The 21,635-nt window shown below is 52.7% G+C and overlaps 6 protein-coding genes across 6 annotated transcripts; 2 read left to right on the top strand and 4 right to left on the bottom strand.

The window, feature by feature from the left end:
* Window positions 1-5,071: 5,071 nt before the first annotated feature.
* Window positions 5,072-6,637, top strand: BBA_03049 (RNA recognition domain-containing protein; the record flags this gene model as incomplete). The annotated part of the gene is made up of 4 exons (XM_008598146.1): window positions 5,072-5,331; window positions 5,379-5,519; window positions 5,757-6,023; window positions 6,073-6,637. 4 exons carry the CDS (start codon window positions 5,072-5,074, stop codon window positions 6,635-6,637), a joined length of 1,233 nt encoding a protein of 410 aa, XP_008596368.1.
* Window positions 6,638-7,856: 1,219 nt separating this feature from the next.
* BBA_03048 (SNO glutamine amidotransferase) lies at window positions 7,857-8,692 on the bottom strand (the record flags this gene model as incomplete). The annotated part of the gene is made up of 2 exons (XM_008598145.1): window positions 7,857-8,313; window positions 8,442-8,692. The coding sequence occupies 2 exons, from the start codon at window positions 8,690-8,692 to the stop codon at window positions 7,857-7,859; spliced, it is 708 nt and encodes a 235-aa protein (XP_008596367.1).
* A 2,616-nt stretch (window positions 8,693-11,308) lies between these two features.
* On the top strand, window positions 11,309-12,247 carry BBA_03047 (pyridoxine biosynthesis protein; the record flags this gene model as incomplete). Its single annotated transcript, XM_008598144.1, has 1 exon — window positions 11,309-12,247. One exon carries the CDS (start codon window positions 11,309-11,311, stop codon window positions 12,245-12,247), a length of 939 nt encoding a protein of 312 aa, XP_008596366.1.
* Window positions 12,248-13,149: 902 nt separating this feature from the next.
* On the bottom strand, window positions 13,150-13,497 carry BBA_03046 (uncharacterized protein; the record flags this gene model as incomplete). The annotated part of the gene is made up of 2 exons (XM_008598143.1): window positions 13,150-13,289; window positions 13,347-13,497. 2 exons carry the CDS (start codon window positions 13,495-13,497, stop codon window positions 13,150-13,152), a joined length of 291 nt encoding a protein of 96 aa, XP_008596365.1.
* Window positions 13,498-15,262: 1,765 nt separating this feature from the next.
* BBA_03045 (Acyl-CoA N-acyltransferase) lies at window positions 15,263-15,937 on the bottom strand (the record flags this gene model as incomplete). Its single annotated transcript, XM_008598142.1, has 1 exon — window positions 15,263-15,937. The coding sequence occupies one exon, from the start codon at window positions 15,935-15,937 to the stop codon at window positions 15,263-15,265; it is 675 nt and encodes a 224-aa protein (XP_008596364.1).
* Window positions 15,938-16,615: 678 nt separating this feature from the next.
* BBA_03044 (hexose transporter) lies at window positions 16,616-18,340 on the bottom strand (the record flags this gene model as incomplete). Its single annotated transcript, XM_008598141.1, has 4 exons — window positions 16,616-16,905; window positions 16,957-17,975; window positions 18,027-18,275; window positions 18,327-18,340. 4 exons carry the CDS (start codon window positions 18,338-18,340, stop codon window positions 16,616-16,618), a joined length of 1,572 nt encoding a protein of 523 aa, XP_008596363.1.
* Window positions 18,341-21,635: the final 3,295 nt, after the last annotated feature.

Here is a 21,635-nt window from a genome sequence, read left to right as displayed (position 1 = left end):
AATAGCAGGTCAGTTTGCCCCCATCAAGACGCCGCAGATCCGCACAGGGCCAGTTGCGAAACACCCACCCAACTTCCCAACCACTTCGAGAAGCTATGCCCCACCACTTAGATGCCACAGCAAAGAGCTTGACAGCTTTGTAAATAGACGCAGAGCTCAATTGGGTCTCCGTGACAAGATCATCTAGTTCTCGAGGTATATAAGTTGCGTGGCACTTGCAAGTATAGCGCAGTATAGAATCCCTGCAGCGCAAAGTCCAGGAGGTTCGCTGCGAGCAAAACAAAGCAAGTCCGCCGAAGAAAATGCACTATTTTAGTGCCAGACCATTATTATTTGCAAACTTCCCAAGTTCCTGGAGAGCGATATCATTTGTCGGCGTAGCTTGGACGGCTGAGGGGCGCTGTCAAGGGGTGCCACACCTCGCATCAGGAGGTGTTCCTTGGCCTTGCTATTACTGAACGCCCGATAATGGCAGCGAGATGGGTGGCATGGCTGTCTTGCTTGCTTGCTTGTGAAGTACAATGAGCCTGGAGATACTGACCTCGAGTGAGAATATCTGGCCCTTGAACCATCGACCGAGGGAGCAACTAGTAGATTTGTCGGCGTTTCGCGGCAAGGGAAGCTATCGAAGTAGTAACTGCAGCGTTGTTGTTGTAAGATTCGAACGCAAACAAAGACAACAGCCAAGGCGATACGTTGAAATGGCTAGTGTATTCGTAAGACACTTCAAAAACTACATCGTATGACGGCTGTAAAGCATTGGGGTGAGACGCTATTGTCGCGCCAGAGGGGCACAATGCCTGTGCAGCTGGAAAGGGTCGGTTGTCTCGGTACCAGGCGATTTAGGTTTAGTTTCGGCTGGAGTAAAAGGAAAAGGGCGACGGATCCATGTTCATGATCCATCCCAATAGACAATTGCCAAGTTGCGAGGTGAGATTCGTAATCGTACCAGGCAGGGAGGCACCGAAATCACGATGAGCTGCTGTGGTGCTAGGCGAGAAAAGCAAAATAGATCAGAATCAAAGGAGATGGGCTTGTCTCGGTTCGTATTTAGCGGGCAGTATCATGAAAGCCCAGCCAGTTGCCGGAGTACATCAAGTACATCAAGGGAGGAGACGCGATTACCGTGGCAGCAACAGAAAGAAACAGGTAGCAACAGGTAGCGAAAGGGGATCGACCAAAATAAGGCGACGCAAATAACCATTACCGGAGCGTAGCCGATAGGGCATTGAAGACTAACTATGTGAAGACTCAAGAGTCGTGCGCGGAGAGCCCAGCGAACCTGCCAGGTAATAGTGGCCAAAAGGACCGCAAAGCACGGATGGTTATCAGCTTGAGGTGGGCGCAAACTCTAATTGATGATGGTGGGATGGTTGAAGGGATTCTATGCAGCCATTGATTCATGCCGTCGCGCTTGGTTGCATAAATCGAGGTGCGCTTGGGTGTTTGACGATGGTCTATGGGGACACGAGACAAGAGAAGTTTTTTTTGTGCCTGAATGACGTGCAGATGGCCAGCGTCACGTTGCTAACTGATAGGAGGAGGCGATGGGCGTCGACGTCGATGTTTGCGTGAAAGAGGAGCTGCTAACAAGTTTGTATGGTGGTGTCCATACTGGGTTGTTAGGAGTTGATGGGTATTGGACAGGCTTAGGACTCAGACAAAGAGGTTGAAGGCAGCAAGGGCGTCCAGAAAGAACGAGGCTTCGGGGCTGGAGGGGTCCACTACTAATAGGTACAGCAGTGGCTTCTCCACAGCACAAGAGAGAAAGGAGGCATACCAGAGAGAGCGAACCGTCTTCATCGGCAGCATGTAACACAGCTGGCGGTATCAATCGAAATCGCGAGCGGAAAAAAACTCTTGTAAATTGTGTTGCAGTAAGTCGTAGCTGCAGGTAAGTGTCAAGCTGGTCGAGTCCTTTCGCCGGGCCCGCCCACGGATTTCTAGCTGCAGGAACCGGCCGGCCACGGCGTGGCTTGAGCTGGACTGCTTGCAAGCTGCCGTGCGTTGGCAATGCTCGTGTTTCAGAGTCAACCATGGGGCCTCGGCGGGAGGACAGGACGAGGAAAGGGATTGGCTGCATGTTTATCAAGGGTGGCTTGCTCTGATACGAGTCTGCATTGGTGCATGATGGAGAAAAAGGGCACGAACTGCAAACGGAGCTGTCAGCAGCTTGCCAGACTACTAGCCGTAGGCGTATCACTATTTACCTAGGTACATTGCCAACTCTGCAAGGGATGCGCTAGCCATTCCCGGCCTCTCCAAGGATGGCCATCTACTGACAGCGCCAAATGTCGCTGTCCAAAGGCCGGCTACCACGCTGCGACAATGGTGGGATGGCGATCGAGGAGCTCATCCAGTGTGCCCGTGGTCGAGACCACAGGCGATCTTCATGGCTGCTTCTAGCAGACTGATGGGGCGCCTCAGCTATGTACATCTGGTTTGTGGTGGTTGCAGTCAGTTGTGTAAGATAGGCAGCAACGGCAGCGCTCTGCTTGGTTTGCCAGCTCGTCTAGTACACTTGTAGTGCACACGTTTGCCTCGGGCCACATGGATACATCCAATTTGACTCCTGGTACGCCAAATGTATGACTGTGACTCTGATCATTGATCGTGCGCTCTCGGCTGGCCGCTTGTGGTTCGCCGGTCGTCTCCCCTCCATTTCTTAAAAAATTCTGCTCATTCATCGTGAATTGCTGCCTGATTGAACTCATCCAGTCTTGGTCGCTTATTCTTCTGCTTCTGTCATTGCCTGCTCGCGCTGCTCTGTTGACCCGTGCATTGTATTGCGCTGCTTCACATCTGCTCAAGACCCTGTTATCGCACTGCAGAAGGCCGATTCACACGCTGCTTTGTTATTCTGGCACTCACAACTACGAATACAGTGAGTGATACTGTCTAGTTTGACGACGGGTGCATTTTTGGCCGTGTACGCCGTGTTGCGTTACCGTGTCGGACTCCCGACGTGTCTGCACTACAATGCATGGTATTCTAATACGAATAGAAGAAGAAGCCTGTACCCGACCAAACCTCGATCCCTTACTTTCTCGCAAAAGCAAAGATACGCTGCCCCGGTCGATCCTGGTGGATATTGTCTGGTCTGCACGAGGTAAGTTGAGAAGCATTTCCCAGGCGTCCAAGCATCCAAGCTGCCAAGCACACTCGCGTCAGTCGAGCAGCGGCTTGGTCAGCCAGACAGGTGGCAGGTAACGCCTCTCAGTGGCTGGTGCAACAGTGGGCTAGGGTGGACTCGGAGCGCCATCTTTAGTACTCTCCATCACTGTGGCAGCTCTCTGGAGTCGTTGTGACTTTGTGAGGTACTTTACAGCAAGCACTGTCACGACGTTTCCAGCGCCTTCTGTCCCCTGCGGAGCACTCTGCCCGCCCGTCACTGGGCCCAGCATAAGCCTCTACTGGGGCCAATTTTTCTTTTATCTCTTTAATATTTGCTTTTATCTCTTGTTCCACTGGTCCACTACTAAAACCGGCTTAGCCTTGCACCACTTTGCGCCTTGTCCTCGTCTTCGCTCGCCAGCTGCTCCCGCCTGCTGCTCCCGCCGGAAAGAGACACAAAAAAGTTTCCTCACCTAATCATTCGCTGCCTCGCGCGTCCTTCCCTTCTTCTCCCTTCCACACATCTTTTCCTTCCCCCTCTCCGTCAAGGCTACTGCGAGTTTTCCCTTGTGCGTGTTTCGGATATTGTCAAGAGATTTACGTTTGTTTTGCGGGCGCTTAAAAGTAAGTTTACCAATTAAGCAATTCCTCCCCTCGCGCATCTGCGCGTTTTTGCCTACTCGACCGTTTCTGTTTGCTGGTGTGCGCTTGGGGTGGCTCCCTACCGCGCCTCAAAAACTCTACCGACCTACCCCTCAACGAATCGCGACGTGGCCGACACATCGCGAAAAAGACCTGGCCTGTTCGATTCTAGCTTTGAAAGCTACTACGTTGATGCTATCTCTATTGAATCATTGATGCATCTGATGAAACTCGCCCAACACCTCAATGGATGACTGCCTGCGCCGCATGACGTGGCCGCGCCTGGTATATGTCTCTACTAGCTACATCTCGTCACAGGCAGCAATTGCTTCTCGCTGGGCGACAACTGGCTAGCTGCCAGGAGCTATGCTTCTAACTAGTTGTGGCTTTGGGGATTTCTTTTGCCCGCCTCGGTTACTCCCAATGACGCATTGCTCCCGAAATTGTCCGTTTCGCAAGCCCTTCAGTGTTTTGGTCCATTCGTCTCCGGCCGCCTCGGACGTTGAGCGTCCTCACGCGCGATCAGGCAACGCATACAAAGGATTCAGTCAAATCATAGCAATTTAACATTTGCCTTTTCAGCCAATACCCGGCCTTCTTTCGCCGTCTGTTGCTGTTACAGGAACCGCCTCGGCTCCATCCACATCGGAAACCCCTTTGACCCGCGTCTCCCAGCGTACCCGTCAGCCGCGACGGACCACTTACCCGAGATCACACCAGCAAACGAACGACAAACAAAGACTCAAGCCACCGCCCCCAGTGCTAATCACGCTCTTTTAGGTTCTCGTCATTTCGTCATCGTCCAACTGTTTTACCACGTTCGTTGCGAATTTTCGGTAGAACTTACGTCTGCTTTTCTGGGAAATTTGTCGGAACCTGCTTCTGTCATTCCCTCCCTTCCCGTGTCTTGAAGAGCAATTTGCTTCTCTTTTCCACTCGGCGTCGCGGTGTCTTTGCCAGTATTCTCTGTACGACTACCCTGTCAGTGTCGCGGCTTTTCGGTCCGGATACCAGCTTTCTCGATCCCCACGCCCATAACGACTTGTTTCGCCTCAAGAATTTACGACCCTTTGCGTGTATAATTCTAGTCAATCGTTGTCGAACAATCTGCATCCATTCCCGCATTCTCGACAACTCATTTCTTGTACGGCTGCTCTCAGCTGATACCCCCAGCTGCTACTCCTCACAATACACAGCTAACACATCCCAGAACATTCGCTCACTCAGCATTTGAACCTCATTGACATTTTTACCTGACCAGTGTGTATCCTGCATCGACAAGAACACCCCAGCGATGCTGACCGGCCAGATTACCATGGAGCTCGACCCTTCTTTCCGTGCTGCTTCCGCCAACGGTGGCCCCTCCAACGGCCAGATGGCTTACGCCAACGGCACTCCCCCTTCCGGCGACATGTCCGCTCCTCCTCCCACTGGCTCTTCCCAGGATCAGGCCAAGACAACCTTGTGGATGGGCGAGCTCGAGCCGTGGATGGACGAGAACTTCATCAAGGGTGTCTTCTTGTCCGCCTCTGGTGAGACTGTCAACGTCAAGGTCATCCGCGACAAGAACTCTGGGTATGCATACTGCACTCTTCCCCACTAGACCAATGCTAACAAATCAGCAACGCCGGCTACTGCTTCGTGGAATTCCAGACCGCCGACGCCGCCACCAAGGCCCTGGGTCTTAACGGCAATCCTGTCCCCAACAGCTCCCGTCAGTTCAAGCTCAACTGGGCTTCCGGTGGCGGCTTGGTTGACCGCAGGTACGTACAATCATAATTACCCTATTCAATAGCATTGCTTGTGGCGGTGGGCGCTGCATACGCGCAGTCACGCTCAATGCACCCGTGCCCCACTTTGGGTCTCTATCGTCACATACACCTTCACTTTGGCGTGTGTTTTGTGACTATTGGTCAGGCCCAGAAACTTCCGTTTGTCACATTCATTCTCAAACTTCTCACCAAACTTTTTCTTTGAACGATGCTAACGCTCTGCAACAGAGACGATCGCGGTCCCGAGTACAGCATCTTCGTGGGCGACCTTGGTCCCGAGGTCAACGAATATGTCTTGGTCTCTCTCTTTCAGGCCCGCTTCCCGTCCTGCAAGTCAGCTAAGATCATGACGGATGCTATGTCGGGCCAAAGCCGTGGCTACGGCTTTGTACGCTTCTCTGACGAGAATGATCAGCAGCGTGCCCTCGTCGAGATGCAGGGTGTCTACTGTGGTAACCGACCTATGCGCATCTCTACTGCTACTCCTAAGAACCGGTACGCTCGATTTCAACGCAGCTGAGAATACGAGAGCTAATCCCTGCAGCGGTAATCACGGCTTCGGACACGGCCCCCACGGCGGCCCTATGATGGGCGGCGGCATGCCTCAACAGCCAATGTGGAACGGTATGCAGGGCTTCGCCTATGGCGGCTACAACCCTGCAACGCAGATGAACCAGTTCACCGACCCTAACAACACGACCGTCTTTGTCGGTGGCCTCTCGGGCTACGTCACCGAAGACGAGCTTCGCTCCTTTTTCCAGGGATTCGGTGAAATCACCTATGTCAAAATCCCCCCTGGCAAGGGCTGCGGTTTTGTCCAATTTGTCCACCGCCACGCCGCCGAAATGGCCATCAACCAGATGCAGGGCTACCCTATTGGCAACTCGCGTGTTCGCCTGAGCTGGGGTCGCTCGCAGAACAACTCTGGCGTTGGTACCCCCTACCGCCCTGCCCCTCCTCCTCCTCACTACATGGGAATGCCTAGCCATGGTGGCCCTGGTCCTTATGGACCTCAGCACTTTGGCGGTCCTGCTCCCGGCCAGGGTCCTGCCGGTCCTACCGGCCCCCCTGGACCTGCTGGCCCTCCCCAGGTAAATGGAACCGAGTAGAAAGCGGCACATATGTATGAGACAAGGCTAACCATGTGCGTCTATCTTTAGAACTTTTAAATGCGACAAATCTGGTGTACTATCAACTCAATGAAGACAAAGACTTGAACGGCTCGCTGGGACGGGAGCATCACTCGTGTTACACAAAGCTCCGTTGTGGAATTCGGCTCACATGATGTTGTGTGTTTGTTTGTCTTATCTTGGCAGCTTTCCCCTGGAGGCGATTTTTCTGTGCTGGGGGGATTTTTTTTCGGGGCGTTGGGCTGAAATCGAAAGACGTTGTCGCCGAAAGTTTTTTTGGCGGCGGTTCCTATGTCTTGTCTGCTTTACAGGGCTCTTCTTTTGGTCACGGTTGCTTTTTGCGCGCTTGACACGACGACACCATGCCACTTGATTATTTTCTTGAGTCTTTCGAATCACGAATTGGCGTTGCGATTTGCGTACGTTCGGGGGGAGGATTTGCCATCAAGTCACATTTTCTCACATTGATTGCTGCTGCTTTCTAAAAGCTCATCTTTTGTTGTTTCCTTTGTCAGATTGCTCTATATTCTTCTAACCAATCACTGTCAACTCCTGCCCGTGTGTGTGATGTATGTTGGTCTCGACCAATGTGGTTGTCAGGTAGGTGGTGCGTCACATGTAGTCGATGCTCGTCTCATGCTGTCGTAGGATTTACACCCACCGATCACAGGGATAGTTTTGGCAGCCATAAACTGTTACCAGAGGCGTTCGTCTCGTCCTACCCTGTTATGTGATCTTGAGTACTGCTGCTTTCGAAGATTGCTGGGCTCAGATGAAAGTGACTGGTGACCATGTAGCTGGGTAGAATTACAGGCTAGTTTCATGCATAAGCTCGCATTATTCTCCCTTCATTGATTGGGAGAGGGTTCGAAATAGCCTTGTCCCGCTACTTTTTGATGGACACATGAGCGCCCCGGCCAACAAGCATCTGATCCAGCGAGCAAAACGGTGAAGAGCTTGCTATAGACCCTTAACAAAAGCTAAAAAAAGAAATAAGGGAGAGAGAAAAGAAGAAAGCAAAAAACGGGAAGTGCTTTTTGTTCTATGAAGCGCTGCGGGCTAATGTGCTGCCCATGATGATGTATGTCCCGAAAGAGTCCCAACGCCGTAACTGTATCATTTCGCCCATGTGGGCTTTCTTATTGCTTTGCATTTCGCATCCAATCGTATCTATTCTGAATTCATTCCATCATAACGTCTACTTCTTGTGCACAAACTCCTGGAGGAACCAGGCATGCATCCTGGCATCCGTCGTAAGCTCGGGGTGGAAGCTCGTCCCGAGCACGTTACCCTGTCGGACCGCGATGATGTCGCCGGCATTGTCCTCGGGATTCGCTTCAGAGACGGCCGATTTGGGCTTGGCCTTGTTGACGCGGTCGGGGAGGGTGGCGACGACGGCGACGGCCGGCGAGAGCAGCGCCTCGACGACGGGGGCGCGGATAAAGACGCCGTCAAAGGGACGAGAGGTGGCGTCGGGCAGAAAGGGCAGGTCGAGGGGCGCGATGAAGCTCTCAATCTGGCGGCCGAAGTGGTTGCGGTGGACGCGGACGTCGAGGCCGCCGATGAGGGCCTGTCCGCCCTTTTTGGTGGCGTTGGCTTGTTCGGAGAGGAGGATGAGGCCGGCGCATGTGCCCCAGGTAGGTTTCTTGAGGACTCTGGGGGGGGAAAGATGAGGTTAGCATTCTCACTCTGGGATTTAAGACAAGAAGAACAAGAACAAGAAACAACAAGAACAAGAAGAAGAAAAAAGAGCAACGAAGAAGAATGATTGAGGAAGACGTACTTTACAAACTCGCGCAGTGGCTCAAGGAGGCCAGACTGCGCAGCGACAAAGGAAATGGTGGTGCTCTCGCCGCCGGGAATGATGAGGGCGTCGCAGCGGGCCAGCTCGTCGGGGGTGCGCACCTCGATGGCGACGACGGCGGTCGGATAGGTATCGGGGAGCTGGGCGGCGGCCTTGCGGACGAGGGCGACGTGCTCGGCAAAGCCGCCCTGGAGGGCGAGGACACCGACGGTGGTGGTGGTGGGCTGCATGATGAGATGTTTGTGGAGGATGATGAATGGTTCGAGGGGGAGGAATAGAGAGATCGTGGGGGAGAAAGGGGGGCGGGGGAAGAGAAAATAATGCTGCAAGTTGAGATTGTATTTAAGGAAACAAGCTTGAAGGGTAGAGTTGAATTGTTATGCATGCGCAATGAGTGAAGATGGCCCCGGAGGCGGCGACCCGCTCAACGTGTATCGGCTCAAGCCGGGCTTTGTTAATAATAGGCAGTCTGACAAAAAGTTGTCGGCTTCAGTTTTTTTTTTTTTGAAGTGGAGCTCCGCCTTCGGACACCCCTCGTCGCGCCACCCAGAGCAAGTATCAAGTACCACATGTGCGCCTTGCTTGATTAACTAAATATACTGGTACAAACGGCTGGTCGTGGTACCTTGCAGGGGCGTTTTGCATAATGCAGGCCGCCTTGTCCGGATAAAGTGAGACATTGTAAAAATAGGACTAGACAAATATGCACTGCAGGATGCTGGAAAGAATTATGCCAAGGGATGATGGGGTGCATTTCATCAGTTCAATTTGGTGCAGAAAGTGGCAAAGTTGGTTTTTCCCCGGCCTCAGGGCCTGTACGTAACGGAATAAAGTCATGAGGTGGGGAAAAGGTGGACGAGGACGGCGTAAAAACGGTGGAGAAGAGGCCCTGGATGAGCACCGAAAAGGTTCATGGCTTGATGGACTAGGCCAGACCAGGCCGGCGACTCAGTGTGACAAAGGATGAGTCGAAGCGAGCGCGGCCGTATCGAGTACCCATACCCGGGCTCTCGGGGAGCGGGTGGCGCGACGGCGACATGAGATGGTTAGTCACAAGGCATGCAGTGCGTGTTGCAGGTGACAATTCCTGTCCTGATTAATAGGTAGGGCGCACAGTGGAGTAAGCCGCAATCTGGGCGAGTTGCATATTAGATGATGCACGAGCGAACCGGTCAGTTTGAGAAGACGCTGCGGAGTCGAATTGGCGATGCTGTAGTAGTTTATTTTTGTAAGTCATTTGGTGCATACGGGCAAGGGGTGTGATGGCATGTAGGTGCAAGGCTGAACAGGCCAGCGGCTCCGGGTACGTGCAGCGATGGTCATGCACGCCAGATAGGATGCCGGCCAGGCGTGCGGACGCTTGGTGGTGCAGCCGTGTTGAGACCAGCCCTACAACGAGTTTCTGCTCAAAAATACTGCTGATGCGTTTTTGTTGGCTGTGATTACTTCGTAGGGATAGATGGGATGGATAGTGCAGACAGGACTCGATCGACGGGTATGAACGTGTCTTGATTATCGTCACGTTTGGCAGGGTGGCGCTTTATCGGGTTCGTTATCGAATATATCAGAGACGTTGAATATGCAAGCTTCGTTGACCGGTCGAGCACAGAACATTGCAGATGTAGGTTGTTTTTCTCGCCTCGTTCCGGGCTGCAAGACTATCCAATTCGGGGGTGAGGTTGCGAGGAAGAGAGAAGAAATGGTTCGATGGACGAGGTAAATGGAAGAAAAGCGATGGCTAGGCTTAGCCGAGAGCCGGCCCGTCATGTAAAGTGTCGAGAGCAAACTCGGGTTGGGCGGGCTCGAGATGATTCGATTGTCAAAAAGAAGAGGCGTGCAGCGGCATCTTGCACACGCATCCTGCAAGAGACCGAAAAGAGACTGTCCGCAGCGGGCGCTAGCCAGGGGACCCTTGGTGGGGTTTAATTTTTATTTTATTTTTTTGAGATGACTGTATTCCGTACAACCTAATTGTTTGCACATTTTCTGTAAATTAGAAAAGAAAAGAGGTAAATATTGATTTAGATGCAATACACAGATTCAGCTTTCATTTATGCAGCAGCTACCCGTTTGGTGTCTTATTTGCCAAGCGGCCATCTGCATGTACAGCCGTTGGCCGGATGTGACGGGATGCAGTGAACCATGACAGCTGCCCTCGCACTCGTTGGACTGTTGTGCTATCCCGTTGGCACGAATCAAGCTATAATGCCGTGCCACCTGAAATGGTGCGACCTGAATGGACCACTCGAATGGACTACTTGATTCTTATTCTGGCAGTACTTTCGACATTGGATGCATACAGAGTAATATAGACCAAACCCGGGATAATCTGACCTACCTTGTGCCCCTCCCCCTCTCGTCTGTGTGTGCCCCTCGTTGACTTTAAGCCTACGCTAACCCACCTGGAGGGCTGGAGGGGCAAAAAAAAAAAAAAATAGACAGCCTTTGCCTGCTCCCACAGAAAAATGTCGTCTGCGCCCATCCGCGGCTCTCCGATGGCCGCACGCTTTCTACTCCGTCCACCATCTTGACTCGTTCCGCTAAAGAGCTCAACATCTTTATTAGCTCCGCGCCTCCCCCAGATTTTCCTTCCACATCTCATCTTTCCCCCCCATAGCCAACTCCCTTTTCGTCTTCAATTGACTTGTAAGCAATCCTCCGTCTTTCTCTTTCTCTCTGTCTCTCCTACCTCTCTCTCTGCGTTTCTCTCTCTGCCTCTCTCGCCTCTGTCGCCTCTCCCATCCTCCCGCCGCTACGACTACCTTGACACATCGCTAACGTGTTAGGCCATTAGACATCTTCCTCACACCTCAACACCACACACACACACCAACATCATCTTCAACATGACTTCCGAGACCCCCGCCACCAACGGCAGCAACGGCTCCACCTCGGCCGCTTCCTCCTTTGCCGTCAAGGCCGGCCTCGCCCAGATGCTCAAGGGCGGTGTCATCATGGACGTGACCAATGCCGAGCAGGCCCGCATCGCTGAGGAGGCCGGCGCCTGCGCCGTCATGGCCCTCGAGCGCGTCCCCGCCGATATCCGCAAGGACGGCGGCGTCGCCCGCATGTCCGACCCCGCTGTCATCAAGGAGATCCAGGCCGCCGTCACCATCCCCGTCATGGCCAAGGCCCGCATCGGCCACTTTGTCGAGTGCCAGGTGCTCGAGGCGCTCGGTGTCGACTACATTGATGAGTCCGAGGTGCTGACCCCCGCCGACGACGAGTACCACGTCGAGAAATCTCCCTTCAAGGCGCCCTTTGTCTGCGGCTGCCGCAACCTCGGCGAGGCCCTCCGGCGCATCGCCGAGGGCGCCGCCATGATCCGCACCAAGGGCGAGGCTGGCACCGGCGATGTTGTCGAGGCCGTCCGCCACATGAAGACGGTCAACCGCCAGATCGCCGAGGCCAAGGCTGCGCTTGCAGAGGGCGGCATCATCCGCATCCGCGACATGGCGCGCAAGCTCGAGGTCGACGCCGAGCTGCTCCGCCAGACCGCCGAGCTCGGTCGCCTGCCCGTTGTTAACTTTGCCGCCGGTGGCGTCGCCACCCCCGCCGACGCCGCTCTCATGATGCAGCTCGGCTGCGACGGCGTCTTTGTCGGCTCCGGCATCTTCAAGAGCGGCGACCCCGCCAAGCGCGCAAAGGCCATTGTGCGCGCCACCACCCACTACAAGGACGCCAAGGTCCTGGCCGAGTGCAGCACCGGCCTCGGCGAGGCCATGGTCGGCATCAACTGCGATTCGATGAAGCCCGAGGAGAAGCTGGCCGGCCGCGGCTGGTAAACGAGCCAAATGACGATTTAATACGATCTAAATACGATGATTTTATTTCCTTTTTTCTATAGTCATATTGGGAGCTAAGAAAAGAAATTGAGAAACGAAGCGATTCCATATATATACATATACGTGCAACAGATTTAAGTCGCGCAGGTGGTGATGATGAGGACCAAAAAAGAGACAAGAGGATTTGCTACCATAGCGCTTTTCTTGGGTTATGTTTGTTGTTGCTGGGTTTTTTGCAGAGGAATAGAATGACTCTTTTTACAACACATGCATCTTTTTTACACATCAACCAACATCTTCGACCTTGACATCCATCTGGAACTTCTTGGCATCCATTGAAATTCCCAAGTTTTTCTCTGCATCCATTTTACATCTCATCTCGATCTTTACTACAGCATCCGCCTTATGACGTCGCCTCCTCGTCTGACTCGGCCATGTCGTCAACTTGTCTCAACATGTCTCGCGGGTGCAGCATGGCAAGCTGTTAGTCTACTACCCCACGATTATTTCTACGCTGATGTTCCGTGCGCCGCCGATCCGCCGCCCAGAATGGAGGGGTTAAAGAAAAAAACAGGGACCCCAGGGGGCTTGCGGTTGCTCCCCGTTCACGTTGCACAATCCAAGACATGGACGCCCGCTCGGCTCGTCTCTATAAGCGTGGTAACGAATGTTGATGGGCATTTGTGCAGTCATTTGCTATATAGTATGTAAATTTCATTACTATACATGGCAAATGCACTCTTCACTTGGTATTCCTCGGCCGTCCGCATTGGCCCCCCATTTTCGAGATTGCCTCGCTCTCCTCCTTCAATGTCCCATGCCGTGTTCTGGAGCATCATTCCTCCCCCACATCACGTATCTTGTGTTTTGTATGCTTTTTTCACTCTTCCTTCAAAACTCCTCTACTCTGTCGGTTCGCGTTTTATCGGTCGTTGTTGCCCCGTTTCTTCGCTCTCGCCGGTACTTTGTTGGTTGGTTGGTGGCGCATCCTTCTCCGGGCTTGCGCCACCGTCACCACCACCACCACCAGCATCATCGTTGTCTACCTAGGGGCTCCATGTCACCGAGTCGCTCGCCTCGCTTGGCGGGCTCGACTCACTGGTGGCAGTCGTTGCCTTGGTTCCGCCGGGGGCGGCCGTGCCCGCGCCGTTGTTGGCCGAGGCGGGCATGCCGTACTTCTTTTCAATCGGCACCGTGTTGGCCGTGTAAACGCCAGCGGCCTGGATGGAGGCAAGGGAGTTCATGAGCATATTGACTGAGTGTTTCTGAAGAAGAATGAGGAAAGAGAAGATGAAACGAGAGTAAAAACGTTCAAGTCCAAGGGAGTATTTGCTTTGTGTTTGCAAGATGCTGAAGAGAATGGTTGCACTTCATCTTCAAGAATGCTTCCATTCTCTCCTTGTTATATAGTTGTCTGGCAGCCCTGTTGGTAGCCCGTTTTCCTCTTTCCTATTCCACCCATCTGCCTGTCTGCCTACCAACACTTTTATGCTACCAACACTTTAGCTACCAACAACAGGCACCAGGGCGGCCGCGCTAATCCGGCTCTGGTTTCCATGGCCCCCCCCCCCATCGGTGGACGAATCAAGCACCAAAGAGTGAATCGAAACGGGGATAACGGCCCTTTGCAGTGCGGGCGTTGGACGAGCCCCAGCTGATTGAGCCGTTGACGATGCAACCTCTCTGTGCACGGTCATTGAGACCGCGGGTGTGGGGTGCGCTTGCCTGGTCGAGATGGAGTCGTTGGTATTGGGGGAGTAGGCAGCAATGGGGGCCAAACGGTAATGTTGGACCGGGTTTCTGTGATATAGACAAGGCAGACCCGGCGAGTGAGTCTTGGGTCAATTGACAGTACTGAAAGGTCATCTTTTTTTTTGCAACGTCGTGGGTTTGTAATGAACGGCCGGCCTCCTCTGCGTTGGTAAGTGGCCAACCATTTGACTTAGCAACTACCAACACCAATCTCCACTCATATTGCCTAGTTTGAACAACTCACGTAAACAAGGCCGCCCAAATCTCATATCACCCGTAAGCGCCTATTCCCTTTACTCTTGGCGCTGCCGTTGACACCGTGTCTTTGCGCGCGTAGGCGGCGGCGACAATGGCGTAAAGGTTGCAACATGCGGGAAAAGAAAAAAAAAAAAGCCCCCATCCTAAGCGAGCAGTGGGGTCTAATACTGAATAACTGCCTTGCTGCTCACCTGCAACACCCACCCACCATCGTTTTTGCTCTTCCATTATCAATCAAAAAGCGGCAAAGTCTACCCGGCCAACTTGCATAATACGCGGCTGCGGTTGGTCAGCGATGCAGGATGAAGGAGGCGATGACGCTCCGGCAGGCCAGCCTACCCGTAGGGCGTAAGGCTGTGGTCATGGTGGCCCTCCCTCGATGCTACCTTACCTTGCCTGCATGCAGGCAAGCGACTCCCCCCCCCCCCCCCCCTCCCTCGCTCTCTCCTTCTGGAGTTAAAGATGTATCCCCGATGAGAAGACGGTATTCCTTTTTTTGATTATATTATGAGATTATCCGGCAGCCTGCCTAGAATGCCTTGTGCGTATTGTTTGCCGTGGCGTCTTCGTTCAGCCCTGGGACAGGCGCTAAAAGGACGAGGCTAGAAATACGAATTAACAAGCGGTGCTCGGTTGAAAAGGTTGCAGATCGACGGTTTGCATCGTGATGTACAGGGGACAACATGACTGAGCACCAATTGGAGAGTCGCCATGCCGAAGCCTCTAGATACACTCCACAGAGACATTAACACAACAATCACGGGTAAGAACCAAGTACAAGCTTGCCTTTAGTAATGTTCTATTCTAGTGATGTCTAGTTATTCTAGCAATGTCTTGTCTAATAATAGCTTTGCTAGTAATGTCTATTCTCGTAGTATCTATTCTCTTGTCCGAATATGTCAACCGCCAATATCTACTTTTTGCTTGCATCTCTGTCCAATATGACAGACAGCCACAGTCTTCTTTTAATTACGATTTCAAATCTTCCTCCCCCAAGAAAAATCTTCAATCCGTCCACCTCTTCACGCCCTCTGGCCACCACATCATGGCCGGATACGGCAGCCCAGGCAAGTCCACCACCTCCCATCCCATTCCCTCATACGCCCTTCTCCCGTCCTCAGTCGCCTCGAGGTACGCCGGTATGCCCAGCTCCCTGCACCTGTCCATGCCCCATCTCACGCACGCCGACGCCGCCCCTTGCCTTCTCCACCGCCCGTCCACCGCCATAAACGACAAGAACCCGTGCGGCCTTCCCCGCGTAAACTCCTTCCTCACCCTGACCATTGGCGCCATCACCACCTCCGCCTTGGCCCGGTTCGCGGCCGGCTCCACGGCAGCCAGATACGCAGTGTACGGGTCGTCGGGAAGCTGCTTCTCCTCCCCCGGTGCGAGCGCGCGGTCGTAAAGCGCCCACTCGGCCGTCCCGACAATCGTCTCCGCGCCCGTTGCAGGGTCCGTGTGCACGCACTTGATGGCGTACGGGCACGAGGGAAACGCAGCCATGTGCTCCTTGTGCACGCGCCAGTGCACCGCCGCCGTCTTGGCCCACGACTCGGCCGTGTGCGGGCCAAAGAGCAGAGGGCCAATGGCTTCCGAGGAAAAGGCTTCGCTCATGATCTCGGCGCAGCGAATCATGTCGCCCTCTTGGGTGGGCTGGATGGAAAAGTTGGGATTGACCATGGTTTTTTTTTTATTTTCTGTGTCGCGTGTGATGTGATGCGATGCGAATGCTTGTTTTTGATTGGATAGATGGATGGCAAGTGCTGATCACCTCGTGGCACAATCGGAACCTTAAAGCGCGGGCGCTTTCAGATGGTGGCTGCTGCCCTTGGGCTGGTGAGTGGTGGTGGCGTGCGGGAGGGAGAAGAAAGGGGGCGGGGCATTTATATATGAATCCAAGACCATCGCGAACCCGACCTTGGCATTAAAATAATTTCTTCCTGAATGGTCCTCGTATATCTTTCGTACGCCAATGTGGAGTTGCAAATTTGCCCTTTTAATGTGCCCCATGGACAGTTGGCCGGCACCCTCGGGAGCGTGTTCCAATTCTCTCCCCATTTTCCACTCTACTGAGTACACTTACAATGGTCATCACCAGCTGAATAATTGGGCTCGTTTCACCAATGGTGACGTGTGCATGCCACGGCTAACAAAATTCCGCGTAACCAATCTCAGTCATCAGATTACAGACAACTCTTTGCGACAAGACATGTGCTTGAGCACGACATGTGCTTGAACAACCAACAACACACACAACGCTCATCGCCCACAACATGTGAGCAGCAGCTTGAGAATAATATCGCCATCAAGCATGTTGAATAACACTATCAAGCTAGGATACTATACAAACACCTAAAGTTATGCATTTTCCTCAACTTCTCTACCATTGCCATCTTGTATGGACGCGTCTGCCGGCCAAGCGCGTTGTCTTCCTGAGACATACCCAGGCGGCACCCACTTGGAACTGTTCCAAGCCTTGAGCTCTTTCTGACCATACATGAGATCCACGTCCTCCAAACTCAGCGCCCGAGACTCATACAAACACAAGTATACAAGCAGTGCCGCAGCCAGGTTGGCCACAACAAAGACAAAGCCAAATGCGTAGCCTATTCCACGAAACGCAACCGGTGTCAAAAAGCCAATCATGACTATGTTTGTCAGCGCATGTCGCATGCAGTCCTTGGCGCAAGTCAACTTACAATTTCCGAGCCAGTTTCCTGCCGTGGCCAAGGAGGCTTGCTTTGCACGTGTACGAAGCGGGAATATCTCGCCAACAACGTTCCAAGCCATCGGTCCCCATGTTCCGGCAAACGAGGCGATAAACATACAGGCACACACAATCCTGATGATTCCAGTCTTTGGGTGTGGCGGATTTGCAGTGCAAACGGCCGCAAAAACAAAAAACCACCCAGCCTGCCAGAGGGCACCGATAAAAAGGGGCCAACGACGTCCAAACCTCTCGACAACAAAGACGCCATACAAGGTCATAAACACATTGACTGTTCCCAGAATATTCTGCGTGAAGAGGGGGTCTTGAACACCTGCAGACCCAAAGATGGTTGCGCCAAAGTAGAAGAAGAAATTCATCCCGGACCATTGCTGCAAAAAATGTATGCCGAACCCGAGCAGGGTTCTGTACAGAACCTTGGGCGTGTTTGTTGATGTGGAAAAGCACTCCAGCCACGATCCTTCGCTGACTTGACCCCCTTTCTCCAGAACCTGCCTCAACTCCCCTAGATCCTCTTCAATGACAGCGTTACGAGGGTCGTGTTTTTTGCCTCGCAGGCGAGCAAGCGACATGCGCGCCCCTTCCCAGTCGCCTCGCGAGGCCAGCCAGCGCGGCGACTCTGGTACGCACATGATCCCAAAGGCCAGCGGGAGAGACATCAGAATACCGATGCCGATGACGACACGCCACGAGACCTCCCTTGCTCCCAGACTTTGGACGCCATAATTTACGGTACTCGCGCTGAGGATGCCCATTGCAATCATGAGTTGGTACGAAGCCATAACTACGCCTCGGATCCCGGGGGGGGACGTCTCCGATTGGTACAAAGGGACACCCACGGACAAGTTACCAATTCCCAAGCCGGTGACGATTCGTCCCATCATCATATGAAATCCGCTGTTCATGGCCGTAATCTGAACAATATAACCGACAATGAAAACTCCCACGCCGAATAAAATGCTTCGTCGTCGTCCCCACCAGTCGGCGGTGCTGCATCGCGTCAGAACATTTCCGAGACGCCAACAGAGGGCGAGGCCTTACTATGCACCAGAGAGCGCACCGAGCAAACCACCGATGCTCATCAGCGAGACTAGGACCGACTGCCAAATAGGCCCCCATTCGAAACTCCCATCGTTCAGGTGATTGGCAAAGCGTCGCTTAAAATCTTCGAACAATAGTAATCCGGATATTTGGCCTATGTCGTAGCCGAAGAGCAAGCCTCCAATCGACGTCGTGGCCCCGAGTAGAATGGCCTCTATGCCGACCTCCGCGCCGTCAACCGTGATGGATCTATTGAAATTTTAGCAAAAGTATTGCCAAGCGCCACGATTGTATGCTTACTTTTGTCCCAGCATGGTTGCGAATAACGATACCAGGAAAGTATTGGAGACGGGTCGACTGCTGCAGAAAGCACTCCTGATGCTCCGCCGGACGACAGGGAACAATTGATACAATAAATCAGAGGATGAGTTGTAGAAAAACCAAAGCATTACCCTACTTGACAGGCCACGAAGAGGAAATAGGCCCTGGCTGTGCTCCGACTTCTTGGCCAAACCTCAAGGAAGGCGCTACTCGATTGAAGCGACGACGCCATCAACAGAGTTTGAGGAGCAATCCCGATGAATTCAATCGAGGGCTTCCAACTTAACCCATAGTAAGTCTGCCACTTTTTGCGGTTCTAGTCAACCGAGAGTGTCGCATTCAACTGCACCCGCCAACTGCCCTGGCCCGTCAACTGTATTTCCGTCATTGCTGCTTGCTGCACCACCCGTCCACATTTTGCCAACTGACTTGTCAACAACAAAATATCTTTATCAGGAGTATCTTTCTCTTTATCGTCCGCTTGCCGTCTTGATTCAGCGCCCTCACATTTCACACAAGGCGGCTCGTCAAAGAAATTGCGCTTTGCTTTCTTAGGGTTGCTTGCCCGGTCTTCAGTCCGCTTCGACATCTTCGTCCATAGCATCTCTGAGAAAGTCGAATGCGCGAGACTCGAGTCCGACGTTGTTCTCTGGAACATTACGCACAAGATTTCCGGGAGACTCAACAGGGAATGCGGTATCGCTGTTGCGAGACAAAGTTGCGAGAGCAACATGAACCTGGCGGAGCGACGCCTGAAACCCGTAATCAAAAGACATCGATAGATGGGGACATGAAACACGCTAGCAGTCAAAATATTACCAAATCTGTTAAGGACGAGGGAGATTCTCTAGAATGCCTTGTGTTGACGGTGGTCGATTTTGCTTCCAAATACCTCGACTTTATCTCAGGACCCTTCAATGTGCGGTCCTTTGTTTCAAACTCCTTGCTGTATTTCTGCGTCCTAAAATAGTGAGACCCTTCTTCGAATGAAATCCTTGTGGCTGCATTCGTTAACATAACTTCCTGGAGCTCTTGCAACCTGATCTGGAGATGCGGCCCCTACAGTCCAGATTCTGGTTATGGTCAATGCAGTGCGCTAAATCCGGTCATCTGCTCAGAAACTCAAATGAGCTCAAATAGCCACTGGAGTCCCAGGTTTGGTTTATGGTGTTATGATGTGTCGTGTTTCATCCATTGGACTCGGCTAGGAAGCGATTCCATTTACAGCCATGACATGTTCATCGTATTTGGCGTGCTCAACTCGTATGGTCGATTTCGAAGCATAAATGAGACAGATCTTCTCCGATATAAATCAGCTCCGGGATTCGCGAAGATTGGCTCGGCCCTGTTTCTCCTTTGCTACCTGGTCCGCATCTTCGTCAGTCTCCGTCTCAATAACGGCCACCACCCCCTGCTCGGCGTCGAAACCGTTCGCAGACTTTGGGTTAATCATGGTCAGCCTGATCCATTCATACTGTGCGCTCTTTCTCTATTAGACCATTATGCCTGGCACTGGTTCTGGTCTCATCCTCTTGCCGGCTTCGTCAGCCCTGTCGCAGTGGTTCTCGACGTGTATTCGTCTCACGATTGGAAGTTTGGTGAGAGGATTGAGTATTAGTGAGTAGATATTCAGCTGAGAAGGTGAACCAGCTGTCAATTCTACTTCTGATGCTGTCATGCACCCCATCATGCTTCAACGTCTTACAGGGCGCGTTGGACTCCCTTGGACGGTACGAATTATGGGTTCATGGTTCTCGGTACCATGGTGTTCGCCGCTGTCATGGTGCGAGCACGATTTGGGGAACCCCCGAAAAAGTCAAAATGGCCGGCATGAGACCAGAATCTTGCCAGCTTACTTCTCTCCATCCTAAACTACTTCTTTCCATCCTAAACGCATTGCAGGCCGTCTCATCCCCCAACAAGCTTGGCGGGCGCCACGGGCTCAGGACTGTGCAGACCATCATTGGCGTCATTTTTGGTGCTCTGGCTTTTGCTCTTTCGGACTTCAGAACTAAAGCCGGCGTCGTCGCGCTTACATTTGTTTACAGCCTCGGTTCCACGCCTTGTGCCTCTCTTCGCATTCCAACAGTGACGAACCCGTCATCGGATAAGAGTGTGTGGGCAATACGATCGAGGATGACTTTTTCCATCATTACTATGGGCGCACTCATCGGCAGCCCAATGGCGGGCGGTGTTTTCGAACACAGTGATGATAGAAACTGGACCAGTCTGATTATTTGGTGCAGAGCGATGTTCTTTGCTTCCACAGTGATTCTCACTACTGTACGTATTGCGGAGTTAGGTGACAACTTTTGTGACAATCTTTGTGACAAAAGACAAGTTGACTTGCTCTTGGCTACCAGAGAACTTGAGGGTGCTATTGTGATACGGGAACAGCTTTGAACCGGTTCATAGCTGCGTAACCGCGTGCCTGAACGCTGCTTTGCGACAATAGTCAGCCCTCGTCAGGTAGTCAAGCCCGTCCGCATAGTCACCGCTCACCCCCCGCTCTATTGTTGCACAGGACCGGCTGTCTTTAGTACAAATCAAGGCTTACGAGAGTGATTCACTTCCACTCAGTATCTCGCCTCATTTTACTTTGTTCTAACAGGGCTATCCTACTTGCCGGATGATTCCGAAATATCTTGATGGTGTAGGGTAATCGCGGGTTAGGCAGGCGGGCGGGGCATGGCTGTTGCGTCATGCAAGCGGGCCAGAAGGGTGCCTGGCGACACCATTAACTACGTGTGCTACGCCAAAATTAAGCAGCACAAGTGGTCAAGGTAAAGCTTACCCAATGTTGATGCGAATCTCGTCCTTTGCCTTGCTCAATGCCATCTCATTCTTGCATCTGCATTCAACCACCATTTTTCTTCCAAGTGGTCCTTTTGAGCGGTCAAATCATTGCCTCATCGTTTCGGTGAATTTCAGGCAACCTCTGCGACAACAAGCTAATGCCCACCCGCTGGAAACGGACCGCCCACCTTCGCCACACGAACCTCTGTGTTTCTTTCTTACGCAATTGACATTACCCGTGTAGCGTTGACGACACACCACACGGCCGACGGCGCGTAAAGAACTTTTCAAACATATTTAACGACTTAGCTGCACGACTTCCTGCACTTCAACTTCCACCGTAACCGATCTGCGAAATTCAACGGAACGGCACTGGCTTAGAAACTTAGGCACACACACTGTCGCTTCGGCCCCAGCAAACGTCTCGACGACAGACCCTTGCCCACCATCGAGGAAAAATCAAACAGAATCAGCGACGCATTTCTCGGAAGC

Source organism: Beauveria bassiana (assembly GCF_000280675.1).
Source record: "Beauveria bassiana ARSEF 2860 unplaced genomic scaffold BBA_S00006, whole genome shotgun sequence".
Classification (NCBI taxonomy): Eukaryota; Fungi; Ascomycota; class Sordariomycetes; order Hypocreales; family Cordycipitaceae; genus Beauveria; species Beauveria bassiana.
Note: the sequence above shows the minus strand (reverse complement) of the source record. Positions and strands in the feature narration are given on the sequence as shown.